The sequence below is a fragment of the Procambarus clarkii genome, chromosome 7 (assembly GCF_040958095.1).
Source record: "Procambarus clarkii isolate CNS0578487 chromosome 7, FALCON_Pclarkii_2.0, whole genome shotgun sequence".
In the NCBI taxonomy this organism is placed as follows: Eukaryota; Metazoa; Arthropoda; class Malacostraca; order Decapoda; family Cambaridae; genus Procambarus; species Procambarus clarkii.
In genome coordinates, this window is record NC_091156.1 from 21,317,831 (window position 1) to 21,339,573 (window position 21,743).

The window sequence follows — 21,743 nt, forward strand, 5'->3', positions numbered from 1 at the left end:
ATCAGGTGACACAGATTAAGCAAGAAAGAGAGGGCTGGGCGGACTGCATTTTCTTGGATTGTCGGAAAGCCTTTGACACAGTACCGCATAAGAGGCTGGTACATAAGCTGGAGAGACAGGCAGGTGTAGCTGGTAAGGTGCTCCAGTGGATAAGGGAGTATCTAAGCAATAGGAAGCAGAGAGTTACGGTGAGGGGTGAGACCTCCGATTGGCGTGAAGTCACCAGTGGAGTCCCACAGGGCTCTGTACTCGGTCCTATCTTGTTTCTGATATATGTAAATGATCTCCCGGAGGGTATCGATTCATTTCTCTCAATGTTTGCGGACGATGCTAAAATTATGAGAAGGATTAAAACAGAAGAGGACTGTTTGAGGCTTCAAGAAGACCTAGACAAGCTGAAGGAATGGTCGAACAAATGGTTGTTAGAGTTTAACCCAACCAAATGTAATGTAATGAAGATAGGTGTTGGGAGCAGGAGGCCAGATACAAGGTATCATCTGGGAGAGGAAATTCTTCAGGAGTCAGAGAAGGAAAAAGACTTGGGGGTTGATATCACGCCAGACCTGTCTCCTGCAGCACATATCAAGCGGATAACATCAGCGGCATATGCCAGGCTGGCCAACATACGAACGGCATTCAGAAACTTGTGTAAAGAATCATTCAGAACTTTGTATACCACATATGTCAGGCCAATCCTGGAGTATGCAGCCCCAGCATGGAGTCCATATCTAGTCAAGGATAAGACTAAACTGGAAAAGGTTCAAAGGTTTGCCACCAGACTAGTACCCGAGCTGAGAGGTATGAGCTACGAGGAGAGACTACGGGAATTAAACCTCACTTCGCTGGAAGACAGAAGAGTTAGGGGGGACATGATCACCACATTCAAGATTCTGAAGGGGATTGATAGGGTAGATAAAGACAGTCTATTTAACACAAGGGGAACACGCACAAGGGGACACAGGTGGAAACTGAGTGCCCAAATGAGCCACAGAGATATTAGAAAGAACTTTTTTAGTGTCAGAGTGGTTGACAAATGGAATGCATTAGGGGGTGATGTGGTGGAGGCTGACTCCATACACAGTTTCAAGTGTAGATATGATAGAGCCCGATAGGCTCAGGAATCTGTACACCTGTTGATTGACGGTTGAGAGGCGGGACCAAAGAGCCAGAGCTCAACCCCCGCAAACACAACTAGGTGAGTACAACTAGGTGAGTACACACACACACACACACACACACACACACTGTAAGGTTCACCTCCTGTACTACTGCAATACTAAAGGCCATAACCACAAATAGAAAACTATACTATAAACCGAATTTGTCATTCTAACCCTAATATGCTCAATGTTAAGACCTAAGCTACGCAACGTGAGCAAAACTATAGTACAAATAGGTACTATACTAGGCGAGACAGTTACATTTGAGGAGAGTGCCCCATTGGCTGCCCTGCAGAATGTACAAACTGGCCACGAGTCTCTTATTTCCAGCATAACTATGGTACTACCAATTTGGATGATAAGCTGGCAATTTTGACTTTGCACAGACGGACTTATTTTATAACCTGTAAAAACTTGACGGGACCTGACGGCTGAGTGGACAGCACTCGGGATACGTAGTCCTAAAGGTTCCGGGTTCGATTCCTAGATTCCGCAAAAGCAGTGCCGGACCAACCGGGCTGCGATGGGTATGTGGGCCTGTGGGCCACTGCAAGCAACAGCCTGGTGGACCAAGCTCTCATGTCAAGCCAGGCTTGGGGAGTAGAAGAACTCTCAGAACCTCATCAACCAGGTATCTAGCGGAGGCGGAAACAAATGGATCGAGTTTTACACCCTGATGGCCCTGTTCACTTAGCAGTAAATAGGTACATGGGACGTTGACAGCTGCTACGGGCTGCTTCCTGGGGATGTGTAACAAAAAGAAGGCCTGGTCGAGGACCGGGCCGCGGGGACGCTAAGCCCCGAAATTATATCAAGATAACTTTCCTATCCACGTTTCCCTTGTAACTTATTCTTCTAGACCTGAACATACCTGGAGAGAATTTCAAGAGTTCTTTGTTCTGGCAATATTTCTAACGCTTCTTTTTGTTAAAATTGAATAGATTCAATAACCTTACAAGTCACAGCTTTGTGTCATCCTTTGCCGATACAAAAATCGGCATGAAAATTTCCTCGGCAGAAGTTAGAGAAACTGCAAACCAACACAATTAAATTATTCGACAGACAACGGAAAATAAGACGATGTTTAACGGTGTTCCTCAGTTCCAGGTACTGAGGTACGGTGAAAACGAGGAACTTAAACGAACCACAGGGTACAGGACACAAACAGACCTACTCATACAAAGAAAACATGTAAAAGATCTGGGAATTATGATGTCTGACAGTGAACATAACCGAGTTATGTTCAGACAGTGAACATAACCGAGCAAAATAGCGGCGGCCAGGAAAATGATAGGATGGATCATGAGAACGTTCAAGTCCAGAGACCCACAGTAATGCTGATACTATTTAAATCACTGATGCTGTCCCGTCTTGAGTATTGCTCAGTACACACTCCCCTTTCAGAGTAGGAGTGATTGCTGAAATAGAGAGAATACTGAGAACATATACGGCACGCATAGACGAGATAAAGCACCTAAATTATTGGGATCGTGTCAAAGCTCTCCAAATGTACTCCCTAGAGAGGAGACGAGAGAGATACCAAGTAATATACACATAGAAAATACTGGAGGGCCAGGTCCCAAATCTACAAAGTGAAATAACAACATACATTTAACAACATACATATGGAACCATTTTCTTCCATATCGGTGAACGATAGGGAAGAAAATGCAGAATAGAACCAGTGAAGTGCAGAGGTGCCATAGGCACAATCAGAGAACACTGTATAAACATCAGAGGTCCGCGGTTGTTCAACGTCCTCCCAGCGAGCATAAGAAATATTGCCGGAACAAACGTAGACATCGTCAAGTGAAAACTACATAATTTTCCCCAAGGAGTGCGCGACCAAACGGGCTGTGGTATACATGTGGGCCTGCGGGCCACTGCAAGCAACAGCCTGGTGGACAAAGCTCTCTCACGTCAAGCCTGGCCTCGGGCCGGGTTTTAGTAGTAGAGCTGGCAGAAACCCATCAAGTAGGTATGGAGCAGGTGTGTGGGACAGTGGACACTGGGGGCGGGAGAGGCGTACTCTTGCTTGGGTTCATGTTAGAGGTGTGGAGGCGGGACCCTCACGCTCCTGGCTGCTCTAGCATGTCCTCAACCTTCATACCTTAATATCTCCCCACTCACGCACGCTTTAATCTCTAATAATGCAATCGCTTTAGTTTCCAACCTGCGTACGGGTGGGGCGTACGCCGGCGGAGGGTTGGGGGGGGGGGGTCGTCTGCCGGATGAGGGTAGGGGGGGGGGGTGGAAGGGTCGTCAACTCTGATATTGATAGAGTTCTCTCTCAGAGTACCTATTGCACCTCTGCTCTTCAACGGGGGTATTCTGCACATCCTGTCCATGCCTCCTGGTCTCATGTGGTGGTATTTCTGTGTGCAGGTTTGGGACCAGCCCCTCTAGTATTGTCCACGTGTAAATTATTATGTATCTCTCCCGCCTGCGCTCAAGAGAATTACAGATTTAGGCTCTTTAGTCGGTCCCAATAGTTTAGACGTTTTACTGTGTAGATTCTAGCAGTAAAGGATCTCTGCACGCTCTCCAGGTCAGCAATTTCTCCAGCTTTGAAAGGGGCTGTCATTGTGCAGCAGTACTCCACTCTAGAGAGCACTAGCGTCTTGAGCATCATTGGTATATCATCTCTAGTTTGGAAAGTTCTTGTTATCCAACCTGTCATTTTTCTTGCAGTTGTGACGGCTACTTTATTGTCTTCCGACATGAGTACACCCAAACATTGCTTTTACGTTCTATGGTATGATTTGACTGCGTTTTGTACGTAGTTTCCGTTTTTATGTTTTAATTTATTCCGTAGAATTGGAGCTGGAACTTATCTTCATTAAATATCATTTTATGTAGACCACAGAAAGACCTGATTTATATCATATTGGAGGTTCGCCGTGTCCTCTGTTGTCTACTCTCATACAAATCTTTGTCATCTGCAAAGGATGATACAGTACTATTCCTGCTTGATGAGGTTTTGGGAGTTTTCTACACCCCAAGCACGGCCCGAGGCCAGGCTTGACTTGACAGTTTGGTCCACCAGGCTGTTGCTTGGAGCTACCCGCAGACACACATACCCACCACAGCCCGTTAGGTCCGGCACTCCTTGAAGAAAACTATCTAGTTTTCTCTTGAAGATGTCCACGGTTGTTCCGGCAATATATCTTAGAGTCGCTGGGAGGATGTTGAACAACCGTGGACTTCTGATGTTTATACAGTGTTCTCTGATTGTGCCTATGGCACCTCTGCTCTTCACTGGTTCTATTCTGCATTTTCTTCCATATCGTTCACTCCAGTACGTTGTTATTTTACTGTGTAGATTAGGGACCTGACCCTCCAGTATTTTCCAAGTGTATATTATTTGGTATCTCTCTCGTCTCCTTTCTAGTGAGTACATTTGGAGAGCTTTGAGACGATCCCAATAATTTAGATACTTTACCGCGTCTTTGAATGCCGTTTATGTTCTCTGTATCCCCCTGTATTTCAGCAATCTCTCCTGCTCTGAAGGGGGAGGTGAGTACTGAACAGTACTCAAGACGGGACAGTACAAGTGAATTGAAGAGTACAACCATTGTGATGGGATCCCTGGATTTTAAACTATACTATAGTTTGTGTCCTTGTCTATGTCAGATATGAGGATGAGAAAAATTACTGGAGCAAGCATGGTACTCTGAGGGACTGAGCTTTTCACGGTTGACGATACGGATTTGTTGAGTTACACATTGAGTTCTGTTAGTCAGGAAATTGTAAATCCATCTGCCTATTTTTCCGGTAGTTCCTTTTGAACGCATTTTGTGTGCAATAATACCATGGTCACATTTGTCGAAAGTTTTTGGGAAATCTGTGTAAATTACATCAGCGTTTTATTTGTCTTCCATAGGCATCTAATGCCATGTCATAGTGGTCCAGCAACTGTGACAGGCAAGAGCGCCCTGTTCTGAAACCATGTTGTCCGGGGTTATGGAGATGCTGTGATTCCATGTATTTTGTGATCTTACTTCTTAGCAATCTTTCAAAGATTTTTATGCTGTGTGATGTTAGTGCTATCGGTCTGTAATTTTTTGCCTCTGCCTTATTTCCTCCTTTATGGAGTGGTGCTATCTCTGCTGTTTTTAGTATGTCAGGGATAATGCCAGCATCTAGGCTTTGTCTAGGCTTAGACGGGGGGGGGGGGTAGTTCCGAGGGCGAGCGACGGGGGGGGGGGGGGGGTAGTTCCGAGGGCGAGCGACGAGGGGGGGGGGGGGTAGTTCCGAGGGCGAGCGACCGGGGGGGGGGTAGTTCCGAGGGCGAGCGACGGGGGGGGGGGGGTAGTTCCGAGGGCGAGCGAACGGGGGGGGGGGGGGGGGGTAGTTCCGAGGGCGAGCGACGGGGGGGGGGGGGGTAATTCCGAGGGCGAGCGACGGGGGGGGGGTAGTTCCGAGGGTGAGCGACGGGTGGGGGGGGGGGGTAGTTCCGAGGGTGAGCGACGGGTGGGGGGGGGGTAGTTCCGAGGGTGAGCGACGGGTGGGGGGGGGGGTAGTTCCGAGGGCGAGCGACGGTGCGGTAGGCGAGAGGGAAGAGCACCTGCGCCACGTCTGCCAGTGATTGGCTGGAGGGAGGTGGGGAGTGGCGTGAGTGGGCGGGGTGGCGGCGGGGGTGGTGGTGGGCGGCGGGTGTTCCGGACGGGCGCGCACGGCCAGCCACGGGCGGGGCCGCGGGGCCTCCCGACCCCGCCACCGTGACGGCTGCCACCTGTCGCCCGCCCGAGCCCACACCACGCCTCGCCCCCCCCCCCCCACCTACAGTACCTCGCCTCGCCGCCGCCCCCCCCCTACAGTACCTCGCCTCGCCGCCGCCCCCCCCCTCTACAGTACCTTCGCCTCGCCGCCGCCCCCCCTCTACAGTACCTCGCCTCGCCGCCGGCCCCCCCTCTACAGTACCTCGCCTCGCCGCCGGCCCCCCTCTACAGTACCTCGCTTCGCCGCCGCCCCCCCTAAAGTACCTCGCCTCGCCGCCCCCCCCCCTACAGTACCTCGCCTCGCCGCCGCCCCCCCCTCTACAGTACCTCGCTTCGCCGCCGCCCCCCCTAAAGTACCTCGCCTCGCCGCCGCCCCCCCTCTACAGTACCTCGCCTCGCCGCCGGCCCCCCCCCCCTACAGTACCTCGCCTCGCCGTCCCCCCTACAGTACCTCGCCTCGCCGACCCCCCCCCTACAGTACATCGCCTCGCCGCCCCCCCTACAATACCTCGCCTCGCCGACCCCCCCCTACAGTACCTCGCCTCGCCGACCCCCCCTACAGTACATCGACTCGCCGCCCCCCCTACAGTACCTCGCCTCGCCGACCCCCCCCCCTACAGTGCCTCGCCGCCCCCCCTACAGTACCTCGCCCCCCCCCCCAGTACATCTTAAATTAACGTTGTCCAATTTTCCCCCTGTAATGGTTGATAATACATAAGGCGCCGCGGCCGTGACGTTACCGGCCCCCCGCGAGGTTACCGCCCCCCCTCCCCCCCCAGCGAGGTTACCGGTCCCCCGCGAGGTTACCGCCCCCCCCAGCGAGGTTACCGCCCCCCCCCCCCAGCGAGGTTACCGGTCCCCCGCGAGGTTACCGCCCCCCCCCCCCAGCGAGGTTACCGGTCCCCCGCGAGGTTACCGCCCCCCCCCAGCGAGGTTACCGGCCCCCCCCAGCGAGGTTACCGCCCCCCCCCCAGCGAGGTTACCGCCCCCCCCCAGCGAGGTTACCGCCCCCCCCAGCGAGGTTACCGCCCCCCCCCCCAGCGAGGTTACCGCCCCCCCCCCCCAGCGAGGTTACCGGCCCCCCCCTCCCCCCCCCCCCCCGCGAGGTTACCGGCCCCCCCTCCCCCCCCCGCGAGGTTACCGCCCCCCCAGCGAGGTTACCGCCCCCCCCCAGCGAGGTTACCGCCCCCCCCCCAGCGAGGTTACCGGTCCCCCGCGAGGTTACCGCCCCCCCCCCCCATCGAGGTTACCGCCCCCCCCCCCCGCGATGTTACCGCCCCCCCCCCCCCCCGCGAGGTTACCGCCCCCCCTCCTTCCCCAGCGAGGTTACCGGTCCCCCGCGAGGTTACCGCCCCCCCCCAGCGAGGTTACCGGCCCCCCCTCCCCCCCAGCGAGGTTACCGCCCCCCCCTCCTTCCCCAGCGAGGTTACCGGTCCCCCGCGAGGTTACCGCCCCGCCCCCCGCGAGGTTACCGCCCCCCGCGAGGTTACCGCCCCACCCTCCCACCCGCGAGGTTACCGCCCCCCCCCCAGCGAGGTTACCGCCCCCCCCCAGCGAGGTTACCGCTCCCCCCCCAGCGAGGTTACCGCTCCCCCCCCAGCGAGGTTACCGCTCCCCCCCAGCGAGGTTACCGCTCCCCCCCCCCCCAGCGAGGTTACCGCCCCCCCCCAGCGAGGTTACCGGTCCCCGCGAGGTTACCGCCCCCCCCCCCCAGCGAGGTTACCGGTCCCCGCGAGGTTACCGCCCCCCCCCCAGCGAGGTTACCGGTCCCCGCGAGGTTACCGCCCCCCCCCAGCGAGGTTACCGCCCCCCCCCCCTCAGCGAGGTTACCGCCCCCCCCCCCCCAGCGAGGTTACCGCCCCCCCCCCAGCGAGGTTACCGGTCCCCGCGAGGTTACCGCCCCCCCCCAGCGAGGTTACCGCCCCCCCCCCAGCGAGGTTACCGCCCCCCCCCCAGCGAGGTTACCGGTCCCCCGCGAGGTTACCGCCCCCCCCCAGCGAGGTTACCGGTCCCCCGCGAGGTTACCGCCCCCCCCCAGCGAGGTTACCGCCCCCCCCCCAGCGAGGTTACCGCCCCCCCCCCCCGCGAGGTTACCGCCCCCCCCCCCAGCGAGGTTACCGCCCCCCCCCCAGCGAGGTTACCGCCCCCCCCCCAGCGAGGTTACCGCCCCCCCCCCAGCGAGGTTACCGGTCCCCGCGAGGTTACCGCCCCCCCTCCCCAGCGAGGTTACCGCCCCCCCCCCAGCGAGGTTACCGCCCCCCCCCCCAGCGAGGTTACCGGTCCCCCGCGAGGTTACCGCCCCCCCCCCCAGCGAGGTTACCGGTCCCCCGCGAGGTTACCGCCCCCCCCCCAGCGAGGTTACCGCCCCCCCCCAGCGAGGTTACCGCCCCCCCCCCCCAGCGAGGTTACCGCCCCCACCCCAGCGAGGTTACCGCCCCCACCCCAGCGAGGTTACCGGTCCCCCGCGAGGTTACCGCCCCCCCCCCAGCGAGGTTACCGCCCCACCCCCCCCAGCGAGGTTACCGGTCCCCCGCGAGGTTACCTTGCTTGAGGGGTTCTGGGAGTTGTTCTACTCCCCAAGCCCGGCCCGAGGCCAGGCTCGACTTGTGAGAGTTTGGTCCACCAGGCTGTTGCTTGGAGCGGCCCGCAGGCACTCCTTGAAGAAAAAAGAAGTGCCGGTTGGTCCGGCACTTCTTGAAGAAAACAATCTAGTTTCCTCTTGAAGATGTCCACGGTTGTTCCGGCAATATTTCTTATGCTCGCTGGGAGGGTGTTGAACAACCGCGGACCTCTGATGTTTATACAGTGTTCTCTGATTGTGCCTATGGCACCTCTGCTCTTCACTGGTTCTATTCTGCATTGTCTTCCATATCGTCCACCGATATGGAAGAAAATGCTTCCACATGTATGTTATATGTACATTGTTATTTCACTTTGTAGATTTGGGACCTGGCCCTCCAGTATCTTACATGTGTATATTACTTGGTATCTCTCTCGTCTTATTTCTAGAGAGTACATTTGGAGAGCTTTGAGCGATCCCAAAATTTAGGCGCTTTATCGCGTCTATGCGTGCCGTATATGTTCTCTGTATTCCCTCTATTTCAGCAATCTCTCCTGCTCTGAAGGGGGAAGTGAGTACTGAGCAGTACTCAAGACGGGACAACACAAGTGACTTGAAGAGTACAACCATTGTGATGGGATCCCTAGATTTGAAAGTTCTCGTAATCCATCCTATCATTTTTCTGGCTGACGCAATATTTTCTCGGTTATGCTCCCTAAACGTTAGGTTCAAATCCTTGACATGCTGTTTTCTACTATGGGTAGATTCGATTGTGTTTTGTACCCTGTGTTATGTTTCAGATCCTCATTTTTGCCGTACCTGAGTACCTGGAATATTATCACTGTTAAACATGTTATTTTCTTCTGCCCAATCGAAAACTTTGTTAATATCTGCTTGTAGTTTTTCCTATGTCTTCAGCAGATATAATTTTCATGGTAACTTTTGTGTCATCCGCAAAGGATGACACGAAGCTGTTACTTGTATTTTTGTCTATATCTGATGAAAGAATAAGGAAAAGCAGTGGTGCAAGGACTGTACCTTGAGGTACAGAACTTTTAACTGCGCTTGGATTACTTTATTTGCTTGACTGTTACTCTGAGTTCTGTTCGACAGGAAATTGAGTATCCAGCGTCCTACTTTACCAGTTATTCCCTTTGACCTCATTTTGTGTGCAATCACTCCATGGTTATATTTGTCGAATGCCTTTGCATAGTCTGTGTATACAGCATTTCCATTTTGCTTTTCTTCTAAACCTTCTGAATTTGTCATAGTGATTGAGTAACTGACACGACAGGATCTTCCAGCTCTAAATCCACTGTTGTCCTGGGTTGTGTAGCTCATTTTCCATAAAACTAGAAATTTGATTCCTAATCATTCTTTCAAAAACTTTTATTGTGTGATGTTAGTGCAACTGGTCTATAATTTTTTGCCAAGACTTTACTATCCCCCCTTGTGCAGAGGAGCTATATCTGCAGATTTAAGTGCTGCTGGTATCTCCCCTGTATCCAGGCTCTTTCTCCATATTATGCTGAGTGCTCTCGCTACTGGTATTTTACATTTCTTTATGAATATTGAATTCCATGAGTCAGGCCCAGGAGCTGAGTTCATAGGCATATTGTCAATTTCCCTTTCAAAGCCTTCCGAGTTCGTGTTAATATCTTATATTATCTGCAGCTTGGATGTCATTCATAAATTTATCTGGATCCTTAACTTTCATGTTGTTTATTGGTGTGCTAAACATAGCCTCATACTGGCTTCTTAGAATTTCACTAATTTCTTTGTCGTCCTCTGTGTACGTACCTTCAGGTTGTAATTAACGGTCCAATACTAGTGAAGGTTTTTTATTTTGATATTGCGTATGTGAAAAATATTTTGGAATTTTCTTTATCTCTTGTATAGCTTTCTGTTCCAATTCCATTTCCTCAGACTCGTATGATCGCTTCAACGTTTGTTCTATTTCTTCCATCTCCCTGTTTAGGTTTATTTTCCTTGCTTGTGATAGTTGTGTCTGCCGAAGCATTTCCGTTACATTTTTCCTTCTCCTGTACAGTCGTCTGCGTTCTCTTTCTAGAGTGGTCCTCTTTCTGCCCCTCCTCACAGGCACGTGCTTCAAGCAGACCTTGTAAGCTTCAGCTGTCAGTTGAGCTATTCCCTGTGTGGGAGTTTTGTCGCTTAAGACCGTCTCCCATTGAATGGTTGCAAGCTCTACACTTATTTTTTCCCAGACGATCTTCTTATTGTTAAAATTGAATTGATTGAATACCACTTCTCGCTTGTTGGGTCTCTTAGACCTACTACCGTTATTTATGTTAGTTCACACTTCAATGAGTTTATGGTCTAAGTATGTAGTATCTGAGATTGTAATGTCTCATTACTTGCATCAGTGTTTGTCCTTAGGTCCTTGTCCGTTTGGCCCTAGTCCTGGTTGATGGGGTTCTGGGAGTTGTTCTACTCCCCCAAGCCCGGCCCGAGGCCAGGGTAAATGTAGAATAAGTTAAACAAATAAAAAATTAAATAAAAAATAAATGTAGACTTAGTCCTTAAGGCCAGACGAAGTGTTTGCCAGGGTGCTTAGTTAAAAGAACACAATGAAAAGATTTTAGCGTCCTTGTCTAGTTTATTCAGTAAATCATTGGAGTCGGGCAGAGTATTGCCAGCCCGTCCTCATAAACAAGGCTCAAAGTCCATTCCATGCACCCGCAACTGTTTATGACTGAAAAACGGTTTACACACGACTCGCAACACATGACGTTCGAACACTTCAATAACTGCTTCGCTGACGACTTTTGTTAGAACCAAAACGCTGTTAATGCTTGACCCACGTACTACAAATAATCGCCGCCGCCATCACCACCTAAACATTTACCCTAACCTAACCAATGTACGGTAAGCTAATATATAATAATATTCACAGGTAATTTATATACGAGAAATTTCCTATTATGAATGAACAGCATGAATGTGCCTTTCGCGTCAATCACAGCAAGGAATGGACTACTTGAGGTTATCTTGAGATGATTTCGGTGCTTTAGTATCCCCGCGGCCCGGTCCTCGACCAGGCCTCCACCCCCAGGAAGCAGCCCGTGACAGCTGACTAACACCCAGGTACCTATTTTACTGCTAGGTAACAGGGGCATAGGGTGAAAAACTCTGCCCATTCTTTCTCCCAGGCGCCTGAGATCGATCCCGGGACCGACAGGATCACAAGTCCAGCGTGCTGTCCGCTCGGCCGACCGGCTCCCCGACCGGCCGACTTGGTCTGAGGACGGGTTAATATTGTAGTCTTGGAGGGTTGACAATGTACTACACCAAATTTTTAAGAATGATAGATCACCATCATTCGGCTAACTATCGGCCAATTAGCTTAACATCTACTGTAGGAAAATGTCTTTAATCTAATTGCAAAAGCCATTCATCTGTATCTTGAAAATTAGAATAATAAATCATTTGTCATGGCTTTACTAAAGGGTGCTCATGTGTGACAACTTTGTTGTCATTCCATTCCAGCATAATTACCTGCTTGATGGGGTTCTGGGAGTTGTTCTACTCCCCAAGCCCGGCCTGACTTGTCAGAGTTTGGTCCACCAGGCTCTTGCTTGGAGCGGCCCGCAGTTGTTAAATTGTGGCAGTTGACAGTAAAATGGTTTGCGTTGTGTACCCTGACTTTAGTGAAGCTTTTGATACAGTGGCACATGAAAGGTTGATTAAAAAGATAAGAGGCTAACTACGGTATTGGGGGTGCTATATTAAGTTAGGTAAGAGTATGGTTATATCAAAGGAAACAGTTTGTATACCTGGAGTCAAATCAGGCTGCGAGTCATACATTGAGAGGAATTGACAGTAGATAAAGAAACTATTCAACACTGGTGGTACGCAAACAAGGGGACGCAGGTGGGAACGGAGTACCAAAATGAGCCACAGGGACGTTAGAAAGAACTTTTTCAGTGTCAGTAGTTAACACATGGAATTCATTAGGCAGTGATGTAGTGGAGGCAGACGCCATACACAGTTTCAAATGTAGATATGATAAGAGCCCAGTAGGCTCAGGAACCTGTACATCAGTTGATTGACAGTTGAGAGGGGGGATCCCCGCAAGCACAACTAGGTGAGTACATCAGGCAGCAAGCAGCCTGATGTACTCCAGGCGTGTCCATCATCCTGGTTGACCAGACGACAAACCAAGAGGCCTGGTCAGAGACCGGGCCGCGGTAACGTTGATCCCTGGAACCACCACACTGTAGACTATCCTGGGACCTCTGTTGTTTACAAAATATATATATACGGTTTAGATTCAGGACTGAGCAGTAGTATTTGTAAATTTGCCGACGATACGAAAATCGGAAACAAAAACCATTTGACGATGTGGACGGGTTCCGAGGCAAAGCAACTATGATGGTTACAGGACATCAGCTGGCATGGTATTGAAATTGTCATGTCTGATTGTGACAAATTATCGAAATTGATCGAAATAGGACACTGATTTATGTCTAAAAGCATCAGCAATACAATGCCTGGTATTATTCTTCAGCTATATCTTACTCTTGCTAGGCCCCATCTAGATTATGCAGCTCAGTTTTGGTCGCCGTACCGCCGGACATAATTCACTAGAACGCGTCCAGCTGGAGGATGACACTTAATCCCACAAATTAGAAATCTTACATACGAAGAGACTTAAAACCTTAATTACCATTCTCTAGAAAGGGATGTTTGTCAGGCGCGACCTGATTAGTGTACAAGTGGATGAATGGGCATAACAAGGACTCGTTAATAAGCATTGAATATATCAACACAAGTACACCACGAAACAATGAAAATAAATTGGATAAATTTAGATTTTCGGAAAGACGTATCTTAATACTAGTTGATTGATTGATGAAGATGAAGCTACCCAAGAAGGGGCACGAGCATGAATAGCTCGTAATAATATTACTTGTTGGGAAACAGGGTTGTTATTTGTGGACCAGATTATGTTACCATCATAGACGTGGGAGTGATGGAGTGTTACAGGCATGAGCTACACATTCACATGAATGACTTTGGTTGGATAGACATAGGAGTTACCTTGTATGGGTCAATAGATCTTCGCCAGTTTCCTTAATATTCTCAGTCAACTGTTCATCTGCCGGGTTAGTTCAGCAAAAGTCTACTTGTTGCTACCTACCTATCTTGCGGGTAGGTAGCCTCGTGTCTGGTTATGGCAAAGTCCTCCGGTGCTGCTTGGTCTAACACTACCATAGCTTAGGAACAACCCCTTTATTTTACAAACGACAATGTGTGTTAAGTGCTTCGTATACCTCTCAATCATTTTCTGTAAACGTGTCCTTAGTTTCATTGCCTGTTGTTCCTTTTACATTCTGATGAAGGTTGATTCTTTGCTTTATGTATAATATAGTTTTAAAATCTCTGCTTCTCTTCTCACGCTGAAATACTCATTCACAGGAGGGATTACTGTACTAGAACAATGGGCCTCACATAGGATGTTAATGGCGCTGGGAAGGGTCCCCTGAGCAAGTCCCTAAAGGCTATCTCGGCGTTTGCCTGTTTGGCACATAATGCCTCCGGCGAGAGCCTCCGGCGAGAGCCTCCGGCGAGAGCCTCCGGTGAGAGCCTCGGCGTTAATTTTGGAGTCAAGTTTACTTCTTCCAGTCTCTCTTCCAGAAGTGGGCATTCCTTTCATTCACTTCGTACTGGAGCTACCTGGAAAGGGTTTCGGGAAGTCTTGTACACTGAGCCTGGCCCCTTCGCCAAGCTCTATTTATTTGATCTTATTGTACTTATATATCTATAAACAAGAAGGTATATTGGGTTTGTGAGAGCACATAACATTGGTGTTCTTACAATCTTGCAAAGCCACTAACACACGTACCATTTAGGGCACTTGGGCTCACTTGGCCCAACAGGCTGTTGCTACGAGCGGCCCCGAAAGCCCACATATCCACTATAGCCTGATTGGTCCGACACTTACAAAAACTTATATAAATGCTTCTTGAATACATCCACTTTTGTTCCAGCAATATTTATAATGCTTGCTGTGAGTGTTGAACAGCCGAGGACCTCTGCCTATGGCATCTCTACTCTTCACTAGTTCTATTCTGTATTTCCTTTCGTATCTTTCGATCCAGTATGCTATTCTACTGAGCAAAATTGGGACCTGGCCTTAAGGTATCTTCCATGTGTATATTATTTGATACCTTTCTCTCGTCTCCTTTACAGAGAACAGAGAATACATCTTGAGAGCTTTGAGACGGTCCAAATAATTACAGTGTTATTTATCGCGTCTGTGTGTGCCGTATATGTTCTCTGTATTCCCTCTATTTCAGCAATCTCTCCTGCTCTGAGAGGGGGAAAACAAGTACCAAGAAATACTCCAAGACGGGACAGCACCAGTGATTTAAATAGTATTAGCATTACTGTGGGGTCTCTGGACTATAATGTTCTCATAATCCATCCTATAATTTTCCTGGCCGCTGCTATATTTGCTTGGTTATGTTCACTACTGTACTTGTCCCTCTCGCACTCTTATTTTCACAACCACGTATCTGTCTGGTTGGAGTCAAGCAGCCATTCCTGAAATCATCTCTGGAACTTGGCGATTCATCTTGCCGGGTTACTTCAACCCTTGTCATTTACGAACATTCTCATTAGTTTAGCATGGTCTGAAAGTTCAGATAAGAACCTGCTCACTTCATCCATTACGTCGTTTACGTATATTACAGTGTTGACCCCTTGAGGTACTCCACTCCAGTCTGATGTGATGTGATGTGATGTGATCTGATCTGATCTGATCAACGTATTGTGACTGCCTCCCTTCTCAATGGTGTTCTTCCACCCAACTTAACACTTCCGAATACACCAGCCTGCTACTATAGTTTGCACAGGAGCCGGTCGGCCGAGCGGACAGCACGCTGTACTTGTGGTCCTGGGTTCGATCCTGGGCGCCGGCGAGAAACAATGGGCAGTTTCTTTCATCCTATGCCCCTGTTACCTAGCAGTAAAATAGGTACCTGGGTGTTAGTCAGCTGTTACGGGCCGCTTCCTGGGGGTGGAGGCTTGGTCGAGGACCGGGCCGCGGGGACACTAAAAGCCCCGAAATCATCTCAAGATAACCTCAAGGAGATGCTTATATAAAAGTACATCAAATGCTACGCATTGGGCCGATGCTGCAAATGGCCAAGCTTTCGTTGCCACTTGTGTCTGGCTGACGAGGTCCCAGAACTTATAAATCCCATGTTTTTGTTTCTCTTCTATGCCCTCTGAAACAAGGGTAAAGTTATTAAGGTCATCGCTGTTTGGAAGTAACCGACGCGCCTCTGCCAAGGCTACCATTAGAATAGTCTGGCAGGAAGTGGCCAACACGTTGAATTCATAAATGTTTGGTTTCGGGATCTTAAAGGGTGTGAAGCAGCTAGCCACTGAACACCAACACACGCTGCCAACATCACACACAAGGCTCTAGTCAAACAAAATTAATAAATAATTCAGCCTGGTCGAGAGACGCAATTTTCTCTGCAGTTCATCGTCATTTTCCTTCTCGGCTCATTTACACAGTATTACTCTAATATTCATTCAAAGTTACTTTTCGACAAGCATGACCTGGATTGTATATGGACTGAGGCTCTGGGAGTAGTTCTACTCCCCAAGCCCGGCCAGAGGCCAGGCCTGACTCTGCTTGGTCCAACGGGGGGTTGCTAGGTGCGACCCGCAGGCCCGAAATATCCACTGCAGCCCGGCTGGTCTGGCACTTTCAGCAGAAAAAGTGTTCATGTTTTTTTTTTTAAATGGTTTCATTTGAAGTGTCGAGCACTGGTGTTAACCTTGCCCCCGCCCCACTCACAGTTCAGGTTTGGTCATTAAAAATGCACAAAAGGTTTGTCCAGGTGGTGGTCAGTATTTGGTGCTCGAAGCTAACCGAGGAAGCAACTAATAGAACACCTAACCGCCCGCCAATTTAACGAACTGCTCTGAATTATAGTGCATCATATTTTGACGTCAGAATACGATGTATTACTGGAGAGGACACGGTGGGAATAAGCCACTCTTGCTGCCAGACTGTCTGGCGCCGGTATGCGCGCTCTCGCACACTCTGAAGTCACAGCCAGTAAGCGAGTCCAACTTATTAGAAAGGATAATAAAACGAGGTCAACTCCATCCAAAATTGCAATGGCAGATATAAACAGAAATAAAGGTCAGGAATCATTCGACTATATCACCAGATCAACTCGTTAAATCTTTCTTCCCAATTTATGTCGCTTAACTCTGCCCAATTTGGTGGTACACCACTAACAATTGTTTCAAACGTGGGTTGGACATGCATATGAGTGGGGTTGGGTAGGTTATATATAGGAGCCGCCTCGTATGGGCCAATAGGCCCTCTGCAGTTACCTTGTTCTGATGTTCTCATGTTTAACCTTGTTAAGCTTTCATGTGCTCTAAACAGGCGGTGTTAATACACTCGCCCCCCACAATTTGCAGTCACTGGAGAAAAACGATTTTGGAAGATATGATCAAGATGTGTACGATACGGGAGCCGGTCGGCCGAGCGGACAGCACGCTGGATTTGTGATCCTGTGGTCCCGGGTTCGATCCCGGACGCCGGCGAGAAACAATGGGCAGAGTTTCTTTCACCCTATGCCCCTGTTACCTAGCAGTAAAATAGGTACCTGGGTGTTAGTCAGCTGTCACGGGCTGCTTCCTGGGGTTGGAGGCCTGGTCGAGGACCGGGCCGCGGGGACACTAAAGCCTGGAAATCAAGATAACCTCAAGATGATGCTCAGCGGTATCTTGATGGTGGACAGGGACAACCCATACCCCACCTGAGAACCAGGACTAAAAGGCATTCAAGCAAGTATAACACCCAAATACGTTCTAAGGTGCGCCATGAAAAATGTTTTAGCACAAGGGATAGAGAAGACTAGCAACAAAGTATGGAAGGTAGGACAAAAATACAGAGTTACCTGCCACTTAAGAGTACTGACGTCCACGGAGCATTAATGTTAAGTTTACTGGGAAACAAGTGGCACGAGTCAAGTGAGAAGTTTGTGTCATATAAGATGGTAGAAAAGTGAGCAACAGAGCATGTTTACTGACCTGTAAACCTGGCTAAGGTAGCGACTAGGAGGACGAGTATGGTGAGTACTGAGGGGTGTGGGGGCGGCCCACTCCTCCATTTGGGCCAGAGTGTGGGCGCCCCGCTCCTGCCCCTGCTGCTGGCAGTGGTGGTAGTGGTGGTGGTAGTGCTGGTGGTGGTAGTGGTGGTGATGGTGATGGAGGGCGGCGTCGGCGTCGGACAACAGTGATGATGGGTGGTGGTGGTTGTGGTGGTGGTTGTGGTAGTGGTGGTGGTAGTGGTGGTGGTGGTTGTGGTAGGGTCGGGAGACAGGCCCGCCGCACTGCTCCCACAGTCTTGGACCAAACCTGGCAAGTCCATAGTCTTACAGTTGTGGTGGTGGTGAGAGTGAGCACCACTCTGGCACCTGCCCCCCCGCCGCCGCCGCCACCACCACCTCCTCCAGCCAGGCCCTCGCCACCGACACGTCACCTGCTGCTCCTCCGTCAGGTACGGACTCGTGCACGGCCCAGCACAACCCTCACAGTGCACCTCCGGCGCAGGCTTCGCTCTCCCGCCCTCGGCTCCCGCCACGCTGCATCCTCGCCAACACCCTGCAAATGATCCAAAACATTACCTGTGAGACGGACAACATGCAATGATATAGGTAAGCTGTGAGGCACCCTACCCTACCCTACGAGGGGGGGGTAGTGAAGCACCCTACCCTACGAGGGGGGGGGGTAGTGAAGCACCCTACCCTACGAGGGGGGGGTAGTGAGGCACCCTACCCTACGAGGTGGTGGTAGTGAGGCACATTACCCTACGAGGGGGGGTGGTAGTGAAGCACCCTACCCTACGAGGGGGGGTGGTAGTGAAGCACCCTACCCTACGAGGGGGGTGGTAGTGAAGCACCCTACCCTACGAGGGGGGGGTAGTGAAGCACCCTACCCTACGATGGGGGGGGGTAGTGAAGCACCCTACCGTACGAGGGGGGGGGGTAGTGAAGCACCCTACCCTACGAATGGGGGTAGTGAAGCACCCTACCCTACGAATGGGGGTAGTGAAGCACCCTACCCTACGAGGGGGGGGTAGTGAAGCACCCTACCCTACGAGGGGGGGTTTAGTGAAGCACCCTACCCTACGAGGGGGGGGGTTAGTGAAGCACCCTACCCTACGAGGGGGGGGGGTAGTGAAGCACCCTACCCTACGAGGGGGGGGGTAGTGAAGCACCCTACCCTACGAGGGGGGGGGGGGTAGTGAAGCACCCTACCCTACGAGGGGGGTAGTGAAGCACCCTACCCTACGAGGGGGGGTAGTGAAGCACCCTACCCTACGAGGGGGGGTAGTGAAGCACCCTACCCTACGAGGGGGGTAGTGAAGCACCCTACCCTACGAGGGGGGGGGGTTTAGTGAGGCACCCTACCCTACGAGGGGGGGTGGTAGTGAAGCACCCTACCCTACGAGGGGGGGTAGTGAAGCACCCTACCCTACGAGGGGGGGGGGGTAGTGAAGCACCCTACCCTACGAGGGGGGGGTAGTGAAGCACCCTACCCTACGAGGGGGGTGGTAGTGAAGCACCCTACCCTACGAGGGGGGGTGGTAGTGAAGCACCCTACCCTACGAGGGGGGGGTGGTAATGAAGCACCCTACCCTACGAGGGGGGGGGGTGGTAGTGAAGCACCCTACCCTACGACGGGGGGGGGTGGTAGTGAAGCACCCTACCCTACGAGGGGGGTGGTAGTGAAGCACCCTACCCTACGAGGGGGGTGGTAGTGAAGCACCCTACCCTACGACGGGGGGGGGGGTGGTAGTGAAGCACCCTACCCTACGAGGGGGGGTAGTGAAGCACCCTACCCTACGAGGGGGGGGGGTAGTGAAGCACCCTACCCTACGAGGGGGGGTAGTGAAGCACCCTACCCTACGAGGGGGGGTTGTAGTGAAGCACCCTACCCTACGAGGGGGGTTGTAGTGAAGCACCCTACCCTACGAGGGGGGGTTGTAGTGAAGCACCCTACCCTACGAGGGGGGTGGTAGTGAAGCACCCTACCCTACGAGGGGGGATGGTAGTGAAGCACCCTACCCTACGAGGGGGGGGTGGTAGTGAAGCACCCTACCCTACGAGGGGGGGTGGTAGTGAAGCACCCTACCCTACGAGGGGGGGTGGTAGTGAAGCACCCTACCCTACGAGGGGGGTGGTAGTGAAGCACCCTACCCTACGAGAGGGGTGGTAGTGAGTCACCCTACGAGGGGTGGTAGTGAAGCACCCTACCCTATGAGGAGGGGGGGTAGTGAAGCACCCTACGAGGGGGGGTAGTGAAGCACCCCACCCTTCATGGGGTGATGCTTACCTATCAATACTTACCTATCAGCGAGAACAAGGAGGCAAGATCTAGCTCTTTATCCCCCATCAACTTGTGGACTTGTTGAGTTATAATTGATCTATTCCGAGGTTATAATTTGTTGTGGAGTCTGGTAGTGGCGGAGGCGGACTGGGCACCGCTCTCCTGGCTACACCTGCAGAAGGCAAGGCCTGACTGTGGAGGTTACTGCTGCTCCTGACGGCGGCGGCGGGAGTGCACTTGCAACAGCCTTGTGCAACCCTGCCTGGCTGGGGCGCCGCTCCAAAATAGCGGGTACCTGGGCTGGTGCCCGGCTGACGTCACACCCCCGCGCCCTCTCCCACCACCCAGCCAGTAAACAACCACTCCGGCCCTACACTTCGCCCGTCATCATCACACCGCTGCCCACCTACCTAGGCTCCGTGTTTTAGGCTCTAGTCCCTCTCCTGCTCGAGAATCCTAGGCAGCTACCATGGATTTTCAAGGCCTAGCTAACGAGTAGTAGTCTACATATACGACCACGAGACTAGGACTGAGTCGCTTCCTCCCACCACACACACTACACCAAAACTCTTCCCCAGTCTCATACTCAACACATACATGTTAACAACTGATGCAGCATTATTTGCACACACACTACTACCTTCACGAGTTTCAACTCCAGAGGACCTGGACTGTACCTGTAGGGGGTTCCGAGAGTTGTTCAACTTGCAAGAGCTTTGTCGAACATGCTGTTGCTTGGGATAGCCTGCACGTCCACATTTCCACTACAGCCTGGTTGGTCCCGTACTAACTACAGTAAACTGTTCAGTTTGTATTTTCTTGAACTCCAAACTAATGTAAACTGGGTCTTCCAGTGAGCTACAGAAAATATAATGCCAGATGAAAATTTTAAGATCCTACCCGTGGGAAACAAATTAAAACCGTAAGTGCATCCAAAACGCCATAAAATATCACAAGAAAAACCTATGTACATGTGAGTATTTATGTGAAGACTTTACAGTACCACAACACACTAGTACTCACTAGTGGGGAAAACCGTTGAACATTAATTGTTCCGCTTAAGGCTGGACGAATTGACGACATGGAGAACAGGTGGAGAATATTGACTAAATTACTAACATTTTAGTAATGCTTAAGAATTAACCATTACCAAAATGTATTACATGCATTTCCTGGCACGAGAAATTGTATACCTGAAAATTATCAAGACGAGCTGGTTCCAAATGTGGCCACCGTAATAACGCCTTACGAGACCAGGAGACATGGACGCAACATGTGCACAAGCGCTCCACTCAAAGGTACAGCAAACAAGGATAACAATTATATCAACGAAGGAACCAAGGCAAGAATTATTACGCCAGAATTTGGACAAACATCTGCCAATGGTAAGGTGTTTGGGGAGAAAGCAGCAAGCCAGTACGACTAAATAGGACTAGGAAGGGATACGAAGGCACGGAGCTAGGAGAGGACACGGAGTGAAGGGATTGCAACCCCCCCCCCCCTCTATCCAGCTATAGGCAGACACTTGGTGAGTTGAACATTAAGGTGACTTGGTCGTGTTTTACAAGTGTTGTGTGATGATCAAGGGCAGTCAGTTGTAGTGTTCTCAGATTCTTGGAGGATGACTCACTTTACCTATATATATCTTGAACATGCCTTAAAGTATGATACTTAGTATGTGAAATATAATTGAATTTATTATTTAAATTGTCTTTGTTCCCTAGAGCGTTGAGTTGAGGTGAGAAAGCCTCTGTGAGTACTGGTTTCATGATTTAATGAGTACATGCTAATAATGACCTCTTGATAACATTTTGTGAATATTGTGATACAGACAAGTTCCATTCCTTGTCTTGTAGGTAATGGTCTTGAATGGATGGTGGCAGCATTTCGTCTTCTACTATCTACTCTTCTACT

General features: G+C 50.9%; 1 protein-coding gene across 2 annotated transcripts in view; it reads right to left on the reverse strand.

The window, feature by feature from the left end:
* Window positions 1–21,743, reverse strand: part of LOC123761405 (uncharacterized) — a 237,511-nt gene that overhangs the window by 125,033 nt on the left and 90,735 nt on the right. Inside the window, exons 1-2 of one of the 2 annotated variants that reach the window (XM_045747424.2) lie at window positions 19,850–20,072; window positions 17,529–18,101 (exon numbers count right to left, since the gene is read on the reverse strand). In XM_045747424.2, the coding sequence (XP_045603380.2) occupies window positions 17,529–18,101; window positions 19,850–19,895 (619 nt within the window). In that variant the 5' untranslated portion in view covers window positions 19,896–20,072. Of the gene's footprint in view, window positions 1–17,528; window positions 18,102–19,849; window positions 20,073–21,743 lie in introns of those variants that run through there. The other variant, XM_045747423.2, reaches the window with a different exon arrangement.